Genomic DNA, 16,840 nt, shown 5'->3' with positions numbered 1-16,840 from the left:
TTATGAAAATTTTCATTCTAATAAATGTTCTAATTAATCCTGCAATAACTGACCTACTGTAATTAGAAAGCACAACATAAAAAAAAAAAAAAAAGTAAGAATTCAAGACAATAAGAAAAAGTTTCCAGATCTAAGTGTAACTAATATTCGGCTATAGAGTACTAGCATTTGTAAGGTCAATATTGTACAAACTGTACATATACTTTGGTACTTCATTTTACATACCGTTCCTGCAGTATCCAAGATTTCAAGCATACACTGTTGTGCATCTACTTCAACTTGCTGAGGAAAAAATTAAAATACACCTTTAGTTTTCATGAATACGAGACTACCGTAATATACACAAAAGCTGTGATTTTAAACACAGACATACATTAGTTACTTTACAAGCAAATCTCAAGCTTAATACTTTAACAAAACAGGGGCAAATAACCAGGTAATCAAGGTTCAAAGACCCCTAAATTGTATTAGGTTTAAAAAACATGTGTTCTCAACTCAACACAAGGACACCTACAAGATCGAGTCTCAATATGAATCATTCAGCACTTAATTCTGGAGAGGAAATGATTTCAAAATAGCTCCAAGATAGTTCCAACAATATTAGAAGTGTTGCTATCTTAACTCCCCCATAATACTTTAGATATACTATTTCTCTAGATAACCACAACCCCTACCATTACTGGTAACAAGCAGTGCCACAGCTATCCAATGAATTATATATGCTAACCAAAACGGTGGCAGTTCCAGCTGCTCCTTGGAAATCCTATGGGGCAGTTCTACTCTGTCCTACAGGGTCACTATGAGTCGGAATCAACTCGTAATGACAGTAATGGGTAGTAGCTACCTCTTTTGCCTAATATTCCCTAGGGTGAAAAAAAAAAGTTGCTTAGAATTAGGTATGAAGAGAAGAGAGTAATATTGCTTTACAGCTGAGGTGGAGGAAGTGGTTTCCAGTTGTTTTGGATGACTGTGGACATGCAGGGAAAAAGGGAAACAGTGTCTGCTTTGTTTCCATCAGGCTGGCTGCTACACAAAGGTTAGCAGCTACACAAAAAGTACAACTCTCCCCATATTAAGTTAAAAAGTCTGTACATTAAGTTCTATTGTCACATGCTGTTAGTGGACACAGGAATTCACTTTTCTATTGTTAGCAGTGGCACTTTCTCAAGAAGTCCTAAGCAGGAATGTTAGGGGAGACCTCTGGACTCACATCTCTAGGTTTAAAAGAAGAAAGCCTGAGACTATTCAGTCCTTCTAGAGGGAAAAATATGGAGGCTACCAACTGGAATGGATGGTCTTACTCTAAAGTTTGTACGTCAAATTACAATTTTGGGGCCAAAATAAACTTAAGGTTCTCTATGTGTGTGCATGTGACTCCTATATGGGCAAACATACAATGCCAGGTAATAATGGAGTGTAAACTTTTTCCAAATAAATAATTTTATAAATTAAATCTGCTTCTTCATCCTACTTTGTATACAACATTCAATAATTATGAAGCTAAAAATATGTATTTATTTATATATTAAGGTCAAAAGCAAAAAGCCTTCTAAATTAAGATATACCTTTCTATAAGAATCTTCTATTGTAGGATCATATTTTTCAACAAAAATTCCTTGAACAAACTGTACGGTCTGGAAAAAAAATTAATATACCATTACATTTCTTAAAAAAAAACAAAAATCCAAATTGTACATTTTAAACTAATGATTTCACATTGAAGATTATACCACTGACAAAAAAACAATCAATACATGTAAACGTATGCAATTGGTGAGAAAATTATCTTAGAAATGCCTCCTGCTTCAGTCTTAAGGGCTTAAATTTGAATTTTAATTAGAATATACCTAACTGTTGTGTATATACACGCATGGGCACGTACAACACACCTTCCCATTCCTTTGGATATATTTACAAATGAAAACACAGCTCATGCCATGTTGTACACACTTCTCAGTTTGATCCAAGCATGTCAAGTTCTGTGCCAGGTGGCTACTCTACGTGGCCAAGTGAGACGGTTTTCTCTCACTTGGGAGAAAGAGAAGGTCAATCTATTTCTTCTTGTGGGGTTTTTGCTAAACTCTCAAGTACTCAACTTATTTTCTCTAAGCTTCTCCCTTTACCCCACTCCCCTACCACCAAGTTGTGTCTTCCTTCTTGCTATGGTATTCCTTGATGGAGAAAACGTGGCTTCTAAAATTATGTAAAAAACTAGACAAAGGTAACACTTGAAAAAGATTTTTTAAATAATTTTTTAAAATATTTTCTAACATAAAATATATAGTATAAGCCTATTCACACGGAAAAAGACCAAAATTCATTCCCATCTGACTCTGCAAATACATACAGACACACATTTATATGCTCTCACCCTCTGTGCTTAGTCCAAACTCTATTTTGGCATACCTCATGTCAGTTTGGAACTAATGTTCCAGGAAAAATATGATTTATCCAGATACAACTGAAAGTAGAGTGCAATTACAAGAAAAATATTACTTCTAAAGCCATTATGAGATTTCATCCTACTAAACAAAAGAAGCTTTATAATCAAAACCTAAACCTCAACAGAAAAGGAACATGTCTTAAAGTGAATAGCTTAAGTACACTGAGAATGACTTACCAGAGCAGACTTTCCAACACCTCCTGAGCCAAGAACGACTAACTTATATTCACGCATGGTGCAAACTTGTTGATAAAACCTGTGTAAAAAAAAAAGTAATGAATTCTTAAGTAATGTCTTTGTATTAATGTGCTTCTTATATAAATAAGACACACTCAAGAAAGCAGATTTATTTAAAACGATAACTATAGTGTGCTAATCTGGAACACATTCTATAAACAGCTCCTAAAGGATGCTATTGGTAGGGCTCTTTATAACACAGAGGTAAAAGAAACTACAGAATTACAAACATGACTTTCAGCAATATCCTAAATTAATTCAGAATCAAATATTTAGTCTAGTAAGTTTAAAAAAAAAAAAAAAGAGGAGGAGGGGGGCTGGAAAACAGCACAAAGGAGTATTTTATTGGTTACAAGATACCAGTGACAAACATGTCTCCCACCACCCTTTTCTCAGAAGCCATTCCAAAACAAGAACAGGAAACAAATGCAAACACACTATGAACCATCTGTAACCCTGCACAAGAGGTAGGCGAGTGCCTACGAAGATCCAGGGATATAACCAATGAACAAAAGACAAAAACCCATGTCCTCACTGAGCTAATGGTCTAGTGAAGATCAACAGGATAGGGCAAAGATCTGAAAACAAATCTGACCCACTACCTATTTTTGTACATAAAGTTTTATTGGAATACAGTCACACCCATTCATTTGTGTATTGTTTATGGTTGTATTCCTGCCACAATGACAGAGTTAAACAATTACAACAGTAGACCATCTGGCTTGGAAGCCAAAGATATTTACTATCTGGCATTTTCAGAATCAACTGGAGGACAACGGGTTTGGTTATTCTGCAGATAAAGTTTGCTGATCCCTGGGATAAAGGAATGGTAAATGAGTTAGCACAGGAAGCTGAATACCAAATGCATACTCCTGAAGTTGGGGGAGGTACAAACGGGAGCCAATTTGCCCCTGAAGAATCCTGAAGCTGGTCTGGAATTAGAGGTAGAACTGAAGAATATGAGCGCCCAGACTGAAAAGGTTTACTGAGTGTTTCGCATGATGAAATAGGGAAATCCAAACAAAATAAAAGCAAAAAAGAAGCCCAAACCAAGGATTATCATTATGAAATTTCAAAATACTAAGGACAGAAAAAGAAGATCCTAAAAGTTTCTGCAATAGGGCATCACATTAAGAATTAAAAGCTCCCACATTCCTTAAAAATAAAAAAAAAAAGAAACAGAAAACCTAATAGGTCTGTAGCCATGGTAGCCACAAGAACAAATTTTAAACTTTCTTAATTAAGAAAAAACAATTCTACAGTCATGGTAAGGAGCCTTGGTGGCACTACAATTAAGCACTTGGCTGCTAACAGAAAGGTCCGTGGTGAGAATCAAACTCATCAATGGCTCCTTGAAGGAAAAGACCTGGAGATCTGCTCCCTTAAAAAGGCAAATCTACAGACAAAGGAGCCCTGGTGGTGGAGTGTTAAGTGCTCAGCTGCTAACCAAAAGGTTGGCAGTTCAAATTCACCAGCTGCTCCTTGGAAACCCTATGGGGGCAGTTTTACTCTGTCCTGTATGGTCATAACTATGAACTGGAATGACTCATAGGCAATGGGTTTGTTTTTTTGGTTTATAAAGACAGAAAGTAGATCACTGGTTGCCTGAGGGTGAGAGTAGAGACTGACTATGTATGGTCACAAGGGAACTGTTATGAATTGAATTGTGTCCCCAAAAATGTGTGTCAACTTGGCCAGGCCATGACTGCCAGCACTTGTGGATGTATACTATTTTGTGATCTGATGTGGTTATCCTCTGTATTGTAAATCCTAACTTCTATAACGTTAATGAGACAGGATTAGAGGAAGTTAAATGAATGAGGCAGGACTCACTCAATCTACAGGAGTAGGTTTTATCTTGAGTCAATTTCTTTTGCAATATAAAAGAGACAGGCAAGCAGAGATGAGAGGGACCTCTTACCACCAGGAATGAAGAACCAGGAGAGAAGCATGTCCTTTGGACCCGGGGTCCCTGTACTGAGAAGCTCCTAGACCAGGGGAAGATTGATGACAAGGATCTTCCCCCAAAGCTAACACAGACAGAAAGCCTTCCCCTGGAGCTGGCACCCTTAATTCAGACTTCTAGCCTCCTAGACTGCTGAAAGAATAAATTTATCTTTGCTAAAGCCATCCACTTGTGGTATTTCTATTATATCAGCACTAGATAGGTAACTAAGGCAGGAACTTCTGTAGTGATAGAAGTATCCTAAAACTAGTTATGGTGATTGCTACACAACTGTATAAATTTTCTAAGACTTTGAGCATAACACATTTGATTGCATCAACATAAATATTACCATTAAAAAATAATGACTATAAAAACTATAAAATTATAAGCACTGTATTTCTTAACAAGATAGTTGGGCCTCCGTTGCTTCATTTATCCATGAATGAATATTACTTGTTGCTAAAATGAATCAGGAATCATCTTGTTATTTTTCATTTTTATGGGTGTAAACAACATAACGAAGGGGTGGATAGAGTTTTTGTTATATCAGTGTCACCCAATTTTTTGAGCTCCTTCCAAGTTATATAGCAAAAATCACAGTAATCTATTATCAAAAATTATTTTTAATAATCTCTTGGCTAATTTAATTCAGTCCTTCTTTAGTTTTGTTGAAAGCAAAGAATGGAAACCACCTGACTTTCAAAAGATTTCTTAAAAGAAACTTCAAATAAATGGTATCATACAAGATGTAGTCTTTTGTGTTTGTATTATCTCACCTGGCATGTTTTTGAGGTTCATTCATATTATTGCTTCTATCAGTAGTTTGTTCTTTTATTTCTTATTATTGATAAAAATATCTCCCTTCTATGGATACCCCACATTTTCTTTATCCATTCACCAGCTGATGGACATTTGGATTGTTTCCAGTTTGGGAATATTATAAATAATGCTAATCAATTTGTGTTTTAATTTTAATAACTCAACCCAGAAGAATTTTTACTGCAAAGTCTTACGGTCGTAGAAAATTTAAGGTTAGCAATAAAAATTTTAAACCTAAAATATATAGTGACAGAATATATCTACCTTAGCACTAAGCAACTTTCTAACAAGGAACAGTGCTAAGAGGACAATGCAACTGAGCATAATCAACATCTTTCTTAATCTCTTACTAATATTTCCTTATCTGGACCAATCAAAATATTTTTATTTAAACTCTGATAAACACCACTGCCAGGGGGTTAATTTTTTCCTTAAAAACAAAAAAATTAACAGTATGAAAGCCAATATTTGAACCAACATCTGTTTTTTTTCACATCTTTGCGCTTTCCCACCACACTAGCCCTAAAAAACTGTTTGAACATTTGGAAATCTATGACTTGTCTAAACTTTTGTGCACAATTTTAAGATGGGGAAAGACATCATATCAGGTTTCAAATGGATTTGTGATAACTACTGTTTGAGATACTGAGACTAACTGTTCTCTTTCAAGACCACAAATGCAGACAATTTTGAAAGGACAGCAACAGTGGATAACAGCACCTAAGTTTTAAATGCTGGCTTTCGATAACCTTGGGCAAGTTATGAAATCTTTCAGAGCTCCACTTTCCTTCTAAGTAAAATGGAGGCAGTAACACCTACATAAAATTGTGAGGCAGATTATGTAAGAATGTAAACTCCACAAGGAAAGGGTTTTTTGTTTTCTTCATTGTTATATGCCCAGAACCTGAAACAGTGCCTGGCACATAATATGTGCTCAATAAATTAAGGAATGAAATGTAACTTTTCTTAAGAGTCAGTGATAATGGTACCTTGCACACAGTAACAATCAACACATGATAGCTGTTTGACATCACTAGCACTGGTCTGAGCTACCACTCAATACAGTGAAACAGAATTGCTGTTTCCTCCATTAAGAATTGGAGCCCTGGGGGACCTCATGCCATCAAGAAAGCAGTGCCCGGAGCAGAGCACATCCTTTGGACCAGGGTCCCTGCGCAGAGAAGCTCCTAGTCCAGGGGAACACCGAAGAGAATAAGGCCAACAGAAAAAGCCTTCCCCTGGAGCTGATGCCCTGAATTTGGACTTTTAGCCTACATTACTGTGAAGAAATAAATTTGTCTTTGTTAAAACAAACAAACAAACAAAAAAAGAACTGGAGCCCTGGTGGTGCAGTGGTTAAGAGCCTGGCTGCGAGCCAAAAGGCTGGCAGTCTGAATTCACCAGCTGCTCCGTGGAAACCTTATGGGGCAGCTCTACTCTGTCCTATAGGGTTGCCATGAGTTGGAATCTCTCGATGGCAACGGGTTTTCTGTTGAGAATCACTACTCTTTTACCTACTAGCTCTATACAAAAAACTTTGTAAAGTTTTAGTCTAAATGTGCTGACTATATCAAAAAGCAAATAACGATTTAATTATTTTACCATTCTGGATTACACAGTATTTTTCATTAGTAAGACCTAAGATCCAACTGCAGATTATTACTGACCCAAATTATGAACCATAGGAGTAACTCTAAAAGTCACAGGGGAAATGAAAAAGCATAACAAAATGATAGCTGATGTAGTATTGAAAAAAAAAAACAAAACAAACTTCTGGTTAACTATTTACTTGGTGTAAACATTTACAGAGGACCTATGCTGTTCTAAGAACTGTTAGAATCTGAAGACTAGAAAAGAAAGTCTAAGAAATGATACCTTCCAACAAAGAACTCAGACTTATGAGAAAGTCAAGCATATATAAACAGATCACTGTAATACAGCTTTCAATATCAATAAATATTTACTGAATACCTACTACATGTTAGGACCATCCTATGAAATCAGAATAGAGCAGTGAACAAAAGATCCTGTCCTCATAGGATTTATGATCTAGGGGGGGTAAAACAAGTAAAGTCAATATACAATACGTCAGAAGCAGTATGGAGAAAAAAATAAAATAAAGCAAGGGAGATAAAGAATGTGTGAATGGAAGGACTGCATTATGCGGCTATGAAGGACCTCTGTTAAAGAGAAAGTACTCAGTATCTAGAGTCCTTTCAACAGGTCAGTATTAAATCCTTTGTCAACAAAATGCTCTACCATTAGGCTTTGTCCTGTTTAGCATTTTAAAATCAGCATCTTTTGTGGAATAATTTATGATGTGCTGATTAAGTGGTGGCTGATGTTAAATTAGGATTTGGGAGACTACAGGGATTTGTCCAGGATCCATTGGAGAATTCATGGTTTGGATGCCTCCTCCTTCCTCTGCCAACAGGGGGCATAAATGGGATTGATTTACATAGGAATCTTAATGTAGTTGGTCTTATGTGGTTCTATTACAGTAGGTACAAACTGCCCCTCAGTGATTTCCTTTGCCAGCTCTAAAAAGGAGGATGACTTTTTTCCCCTACTGTGTAGCAAGAATAACACAGGTCAGGATAGGACATTCCTGATTAGCATACACTCAGGATGCAGCTGTTAAGGCAGTAGTGTCAAGGAAATATCCCTAAAGCATTCTTGCACTATCTCAGCCCACAGTGATTGCTCCCCTTTCTGACAAGCTGCACCAAATACTTTAGAACTTGATTATATACTATCTTGTATCGTTTTCTAAGAGGAAACAACAAGCTGTAAAAAGCAACATTATCTTGGGATTTAAGAGGCTTAGCTCTGCTATTTGGAAAGTTGTATAACTTGAGGTAAATCACTTAAATCTCCTATTCCAGGTTTCTCATCTATAAAATGAAGCAATGGGGGAAAGCAGAGGAACCGCACACTCAGATGCCTTACATCAGCCAGGTGGGCTTGTAAATGTCTAAAACAGCAAGATGTTAGTATTAGGGAATGGTATGAATTGGCGGTGAAGCAGAGAATGCATGCTCATACAACTAAAGTCATCTGAATTCTAAAAATTATAAACATTGTGGAAACCAACAAAATTTATCTTAAAGGATAGAGATTTGGATTCTGTGCCACCAGCTTTTAATTTCTGGACTAGATGATCTCTAAAGTCCCTTTCAATTCTAAAATGCACTTTTACATATACCAGATTTTGAAGAATTATATATTGATGGAATTTTAAAAGTATCTTAGCTTTTATATTCCTTCTCCTTAATCACTGTAAAAAAAGATATATAAAACTCTGCTTTGGTAATAAAATTTAATGATAACAATATCCTTTCCTTAACTTCATACTGGTAGTTTGATACCACAGACATTTTGGAATTATCTTTAGAAAATATAATACAGATAAAATTAAAAGGACTGAAAATAATACAGGACAATCTCCCTGTTCATAGGCTGCCTACAACTGGGAAAATCTATTAATCATTACTGAGCACTCAATCAAGGCAACATGCAAAGGCTTTCCACATTTCCTTCTTCCTTCCAGCATGATGAAGTCCCTGGGTGGTGCGAACGGTTAATAGTTAATGGCTGCTAACTGAAAGGTTGGAGGTTAGAGTCCACCCAGAGGCACCTGGGAAAAAAGTACTGGTGATCTACTTGCAAAAAATCAGCTACTGAAAACGCTAAGGAGTACAATTTTACTCTGAAACACATGGGGTTGCCATCAGTTAGAGTTGACTTGATGCCAACAGCATGCTAGTTCAAGATGCTTTGTGGGCCTTCTTTCAAACAGGTTGAAGATTAGGGCATAGGCATGAGGTCCTCTCTTAGATATAAACTTCTCTTTAACTACCACCCTACATGAAGAGATTGGTTGTGTAACACTGGTGAATAACGTTATCTTTAAAGACTGCTGTAATTCTATGCAGGACAGAATATAACACAGCAGATGAAAAGAATTAAAAATTTAAGTTTATGTTAATCTAGTAACAAAATTTGTATATACGGTTACCTTGAAACCAAGATTATCTTGAAAAGCAAACAAATGATTCTTTTTTTTTTTTGAAATGATGGACCTATGCTTCAGTGACATAAAGCAATTCTGTAATTTAAGAAACTTAAACTAAATAAATAACCAACATTTTCAGAGACTTCTTAACCAAGTGAAGCCAGTTCATCATCAGTAAATAAAGCCATTTGACTAGTGTGAGCACCAATCTTAGTTTTTCTTATACACATAAAAATAAATAGTATACCATCTCTGTAGCTCAGGGTGTTAAAAACATGGAATTTAGAAACAAAGAGGCACAAAGCTGGCAATTTATGCAACTTACAGAAGGTGGTCACTTATTTTTAGGCTGGTGACTGAATCTGTAAAATACAGACAGTGATAATCCCCATTTCACAGAGTTGATGGGCAAATTAAATAAAAATGCAGATTGTCAATAAAAGCCTTAAATGTCAATCATTATAATCAGCAACTAGATGCAGAGTGGCCCTTTTTTGGTATCCACTATTTGATCTAGAAATGTTTGATGAATAAAAGAATGACTAGCTAAAGACTTATTTCCAGGAAAGAAAAAAATTATTTAGATTTTTTTTTTAAGACCAACTAGTTAACTTTTATAGGTAACTGCCATTTAAGTTCACATCAATTTTTGACAAATGCCATGGATCCCAAATGAAGATAAACTAAACAAATCTTGCTATTAAAAAAAAACAATAGTGCTTACACTTGTCCTCTAGGAATTTACAGTCCAGTAGAAAAGAAAATGTCCCAGAACAGAAATACTTAAAACCAACAGCTATTAGGATCGAGACGCATCAGCTCTTAACCTCATAATTTGCCTAATGCTTTAAATCTCATCGGTAAATGTAGAACATAGAATCAAATGCTTGAAAAGTGATAAGCAACGTTTTAAAAGCATAATTTCTTTCATTAGAACATCATGTCAAAGGGTCACCAAATGTTGTTAGTTGTGTTGATTTCAACTCATAGTGACCCCATATAATCTAGTAAAACTGCCCCACAGGGTTTTTCTTGGTTATAATCTTTATGGAAGCAGATTGCCAGGTCTTTCTCCTGCAGAGCCGCTGGGTGAGTTTGAACTGTCAACCTTTCTGTTAACAGCCAAGTGCTTAACCTCTGCACCACCAGGGCTCCTTAGTCACCAAATTAAAACAAACAAAAAAAACAAAAACACCAAACTTGTTGTCTTGGAGTTGATTCCGACTCATAACGACCCTACAGGACAGAGCAGAACCGCCTCAGGGGGTTTCCAAGGCTATAATCTATGGAAGCAGACTGCTACATCCTTCTCCTGCAGAATAGGTGGTGGGTTCGAATCTCTGACCTGTTGGTTTGCAGCCAAGCACTTAACCACTGCGCCACCAGGATTCCTACAGTCACCAAATAGCCATAGTCAAATTAAAAGTTTTCCAAAATGTTCACAACTCAAGTGATTCTGCCAACCTCAAGTTGTTTAGCTACCCCCTCCATTCTAATTGAAATTCTGTTATCTTAAATTATAAATAAAAGGCTAAGTTAAAACACTTAACTACTGGTTCTTGAAGTCAAGTGACATTAATTCTCCCACTAGACACTTCTGGGAGAGAAAATACTTGATTTTTCCTTCCCGCCTCCAACTCACAAAGCAGTATTTTAGTAGCTAAAGAGGATTATTGTGTTCTCTTTTTCACTGCCAAATAAAATTAACTAATTCAAATGTCAGAAGGACCTGGTACTAATCTGTTGGCCACAACTGACAGAATTTAAAAGTTCTGAGATTTTAAAATTATTTAAAATAATAAAAATATAAGGCCCAAACACTACCTACCTCTCATATCCTCTTTGAAAAATAGAACTTCTAATGGGGAATTACAAAATACAATGAAAACTGTTAAACTGAATACTGTTTTATCATATTTACTTTTTGAGATGTGTGCCTCTCTCATAATAAGGACAAATGGGAAATGTTTCCAATCTTACTAACTCATATTCTGTTGAGAAAGGTCTTCTCCGTGAATGGAATTTCTAAATCTAGTCAAGCGTAGAATTTCTAGACTATCCAACTATTTATAAAATTTATTCTGACCATATTTATAATACCTCAAATAGGAAAAAATTTTTTCCTTGCCCTTTTCATGGATTAATATTTAGTAAATAAAGCTTATTTCAATTAAACACACCAACTCTTTCACTGAAATATTCAGTAACATATACTTTGACATGCAATTTAAGGTCATATTTCCCAGTTTTATTACTGTAGTTACCTTTTGGTTCAGTACTTGATCACATCTCTAAGAGAATGTACAAACTAGAGTATAACAATTTATCAGTAATCTGACAAATGTAGAACCACCAGTTTTTTAATAGAATTCTCAGCTAGAGTCAAAAGATGAGCACAGTAGTTAATCAACAAAAAAAAATGAGAGAGACCAAAGATGTTTTAAAAGCAGGCAGGAAGAAATAATGTGGGTTCAAGATGTATCAGCTCTCCAAATAAGTTGGATTTCTGTAGAAATCTTCCCAGCTCCCAACAGGGCATAACCTAAAAAATAACCTTCCTTTTTTTTTTTCTCTCATCAGCTGTAGTTGTGAATTCTATAGGCATACATATTGACTCAAAAGATCTTCCTCCAAACACAATTTAAATAGCTTCAGTATAGACATTAACTTTAATATGTGTTAAATATCTTAGCATGTGATACAAAAATGTGATACAAAAAAGAGCCTTAGTTAACCATATTTTAAATTTAGAAAATATGATACAATAGAAAAATATATCTGTTAAGAGTATAGACTTTAGATCTGATTGTCTGGGTTGGAATCCTAGTTCTACCACATTTTAGCTGAGTGATCATGGCCCATGTTATTCAGCAGTGTCACTAGGGTTGGTGTCACCCAGTGTGGTAACTCATGGTGTCACTCCTCTCCCCCATGGACCTCCTCTTGTACCAGATCATACAGAATCCTTTGTAATATTTTTTGTACTCATGTTACTTGTAGATCGTAATTTCTGTGTATCACTTCTTTTCCTTTAATTACTACTTCATTCTCAAAAAAGTTACTGACACAGGTTCACAAATACTAATTACCAGAATATTGTAGCTAAAACATCAGAAAATCTGGCAAAATCAGCAAGTATAAAAACACCAGCAGCAACAAAAACAACAGTGCATACTTGTAGTGGGTGCACACAAAACCACATGATTGGAAGCATCATTGTAACTGAGTAACAATGGCAGCTCTGACTGGAACACATTAGAAGGTTCAAAATGTAAATTAGCATAGAATTTTAGCCTTATAGGTATATTGATACTTGTAAGCTGGGTTTATGAAAAATATTTTTGTTGTTATAACTAACTACAGGGATATTTTTATAAAAAATAATAAATTTCTGCTGGAACACTACATGAAAATTTTATAGTCATTCTGGTGTCACCTGGTGAGGTCTGCACCCCCTGCTCCTTCTGGTGATGCCACTGATGTTATTTAACCTCTCTGTGCCTCATTTCCTCATTTGAAAATGGGGATAACAGTATCTACTTCATAGGGTTTTTAAGAGTAAAATGAAGTAACTTGTCCTATGCAAAACGTTTTGCACGAGTAGCACATAGCAAGCAGTGAACTGGTCTAGTATCATGTTTATTGCTTCTGTTCCACCTCCTAGCTCACTGTGTAGTACCTGGCGTCTTAAAAGCTTGTAGACGGTCACTGAATTGTACATGTAGAAACTGTTGAATTGTGTACATTCTGCTGCGCATATTCTCAACAGCAACAACAAAAAATAATTAAAAAAAAAAAATCATGTCTCTAATCTGGTCACTGAAATTCAAGTGTATAGCAAATTAATGTTTTCCTTTTTTTTTTAATCTCTTTATCCCCTTTCTCCATGTGAGAAATATTGAAGGCCCTTATCTGGTAATGGGGTGGAGAGAATGGAATTGATTCCAGAGGTCCCAAGGTAGAACAGATCTGACTTGGTGATGGAATACAGGGAAGAATCAGTGACAACTCCCAGATACACAGTTTTCTGTTAAAGTACTATGTATCTGAAGTCATTTAGTGCCTCAGGTTTTAAGCTCTGCAAATAACTAGATAGATGGGATGAAAAAATTAGCAAGTAACATGTATTGACTGCTTCCCGCCCCAGCAACGGCTAACAAACCTTGGTCTCTATACATATGCCTACTCTTGTCTATTTAAGTGAGATCATATAGTATTTTTCCTTTTGTGACTGATTTATTTCACTCAGCATAATGTCTTCAAGCTCCATCAATACTGTAGCATGTATCAAGACTTCAAGACTTCATTTCTCCTACTGGCTGAGTAGTATTCTATGTATGTACGAACCATACTTTGTTTATCCATTCATCCGCTGGTGGGCATTTAGGCTGTTTCCACCTCTTGGTTTATTGCGAACAGCGCTGCAACGAACGCTAGTGTATAAGTCTCTGTTTTCAAGTCTTTTGGGTATATACCTGGAAATGGAATTGCTGGGTCATATGGTAGTTCTATTTTTAGTTTCATGAGGAGCCATCACACTGTTTTCCGCAATGGCTGAACCATTACAGATGTTTTTAAAAACTGAAGACAAAGAGATGGGATATTTAAGAAGCTGGGGAAAAACAGACATGACAATCATATTTTTAGTGGCCCTTCTACTCCAGAAGATACTGTTAGTTTAGAACATTAAAATGTTTCTAATGTTTGTACTTTATTAGTTCACAACCAAGCAGGCACTACAAAACAAAGAGCTGTGGGTGAACAAAGAGAACTGCCTGCCTGTGATGATATGTCAGACAAGACTTCACTATGTGGATGTTTAAACCAGACCTTAAGGGAGCAGACAGAAGTTCACCGGGAGATGGGGACATTATGCAGAAAAGGACTAGCATGAGTGAAGGCATCCCATCATGAGAGTGCTTGACAGAAGGAGAGAGAGAGAAGAATGTGTGGTTTCCACTGCGCACGCTATGAGAAGGGGGAAAGGGAGCTCTTGGCTGAGGAGTTTGGCCTCTATCCCATAAGAGTTGAGAAACTGAGAGACAAAGGGTTTGCAAATTGGGATATGACAGGAACAGATCTGTTTTGGAAAGATCACAGAAATTGAGTAAGTGTTTTCTGAATTCTTGGAATTCAGAAAGAGAGGTCACGATAAATGAGAGATGGTAGCCTCAGTCAGGGCAGTGACAGAAGGAATAAGAGGGAGCATATCTGAGAAATTGGTAAGCCAGAATAAAGAGAACATGCTGACTTATTAGACGAGTGAGGAAAAAAATAAGATGTAGCATGATCAAACAGATGGATACCGGGGCCCTTAAACAAGACAGGGAGTCTAAGACCAACAGTAGATACCCTCTTTTATCTTTTGGAATAGGTCTCAAAGACAGTGGAACAGAAACTGGCAATGGCATGGACATGGCTGTAGTATCCTTTAATCCTAAAGGGATTAGAAATAAGATGCTCATTCATTCAAAAGACTCAGACATAGGACGGAACACTGATTTATGTAGGGAGGTTATAAAACGTACCATGTACAATTTGTTTCACAATATTTTCTGGCTTAATTAAATTAAAATGTACAATTTATTTGATTACAAATATTGACTTAATTTTAAGGTTTTATAGTTTCAGTTTTAAGATTTCATCAAATGAACTTCAACGCATCTTTTGCCAGTTTATGAGGAACAGGAAAAATTATCAATATTGCACAAAACCAAAAAGTTTTCCAGACTTAATGAATTCCTTAGTGTAAAACACTCAGTGGGTAGCTTCTATTATACAATACCTATATCATATAAAGATTATTTGCTCACACAGTGCTTGCCATCTTTGTACTTGCTCCTTTTCTTTTTTATCCGAAGTCCTTCATAAACAGGGCAGGAAGCACCTTGCATCTTATTTCTAATGTCTCTAGGAATAAATAGATGCTACTGCTATGTTCAAATTATTGGCAGTGTTTATTCCACATTCTAGTCCTAAAAAAAGAAATCTAGTCTAAAAGAAGTATCTACTAAAAATTAACAAAAATACTACAAGCAAAGAAAGCAGACTCCCTCTCCTGTGAAAAGGACACCATTTTTTAAAAAACTTTAATTTAAAAATTCCCATTCTCTTTCCAAATTTTTTCATCTTCCACATCTGATCTTTACACTTCAATATAGGAATATAATGTGGGATACAACTGCTTTAAAGGGACAAGTACTTTTAATATAACAATGTGATTCAGGATTTTGCTGAAGAAGCAAGTGTAAATTGGATAAGCTGACAAGTCTGAGAAGAACCATGAAGAGCTAAAAAAGATGTCAAAAGGACTGTATTTGGGACAACTGGATCCCCACATGCAAAAGAATGAAACTGGACCAACACCTCAAACTATACACAAAATTAACTCCAAAAGGATCAAAGACCTAAATATAAGAACTAGAACCATAAAACCTTCAGAAGAAAACACAGCGATAAAACATCAAAATCTTGTTTTTGACAATGGATTCTTAGATATGACACCAAAGCAGGAGCAACAACAACAAAAAAATAAGAACCAGATAAACTGGACTTCATTAACATGAAAAAAAAGAACAAAAAAACAAAAACCAAAAAACAACAACCGTGCATCAAAGAACTTTATAAGAAAGTGAAGATACAACTTAAAAGAATGGGAGAAAATATTTGGGAACCATATATACAAACACATTCCTAAGTAGATGAATAAACTGATGAAGGTTTAATATTTAGAATATACAGCAAAGACAAACAATCCAATTAAAAAATGGGGAAAGGAATTGAACAGATATTTCTCTGAAGAAGATATAGCCAGTAAGCACATGAAAAGATGTTCAAGGTCATTATAGTCATTAGGGAAATGCAAATAAAAACCACAGTGAGATACTACCTCATATCCACTAGGATGGCTATTACCAGAAAAATGGAAACTAACAAATGTTGATGGGGATATGGAGAACCTAGTACACTGGAACCCTAGTTCATTGCTGGTGGGAATGTAAAATGGTGCAGCTGCTGCGGAAAACAGTTTGGTGGGTCCTCAAAAAGTTACACACAGAATTACCACATGACCCAGAAATTCCACCCTGGATATATATCCAAAAGAATTACAAGCTGGGACTCAAATAGGCACCTGTACATCAAAGTTCATTGCAACATTATTTACAATAGCCAAAAGGTGGAAACAACACACGTCCATCAACAGATGAATGGATAAACAAAATGTGGTATATACACATACAATGGATTATTCAGCCATAAAGAAAAAACAGATTCTGATACATGCTACTACATGGATGAACCCTGAAAACATTATGCTGAATAAAATAAATCAGACATAGAAAGACAAATATTGTATAGCCCTACTTACATGAAATAT

The 16,840-nt window shown here is 35.8% G+C and overlaps 1 protein-coding gene across 1 annotated transcript in view; it reads right to left on the bottom strand.

The window, feature by feature from the left end:
- RAP1B (RAP1B, member of RAS oncogene family) overlaps positions 1-16,840 on the bottom strand; it is a 50,581-nt gene that overhangs the window by 8,910 nt on the left and 24,831 nt on the right. Inside the window, exons 2-4 of the mRNA XM_012558398.2 lie at positions 2,621-2,699; positions 1,566-1,634; positions 226-282 (exon numbers count right to left, since the gene is read on the bottom strand). Of these exons, the coding sequence (XP_012413852.1) occupies positions 226-282; positions 1,566-1,634; positions 2,621-2,677 (183 nt within the window). The 5' untranslated portion in view covers positions 2,678-2,699. The remainder of the gene's footprint in view (positions 1-225; positions 283-1,565; positions 1,635-2,620; positions 2,700-16,840) is intronic.

Source organism: Trichechus manatus, unplaced genomic scaffold, assembly GCF_000243295.1.
Source record: "Trichechus manatus latirostris isolate Lorelei unplaced genomic scaffold, TriManLat1.0 scaffold00164, whole genome shotgun sequence".
NCBI lineage: Eukaryota > Metazoa > Chordata > Mammalia > Sirenia > Trichechidae > Trichechus > Trichechus manatus.
This window is presented reverse-complemented; position numbering and strand designations above follow the sequence as displayed.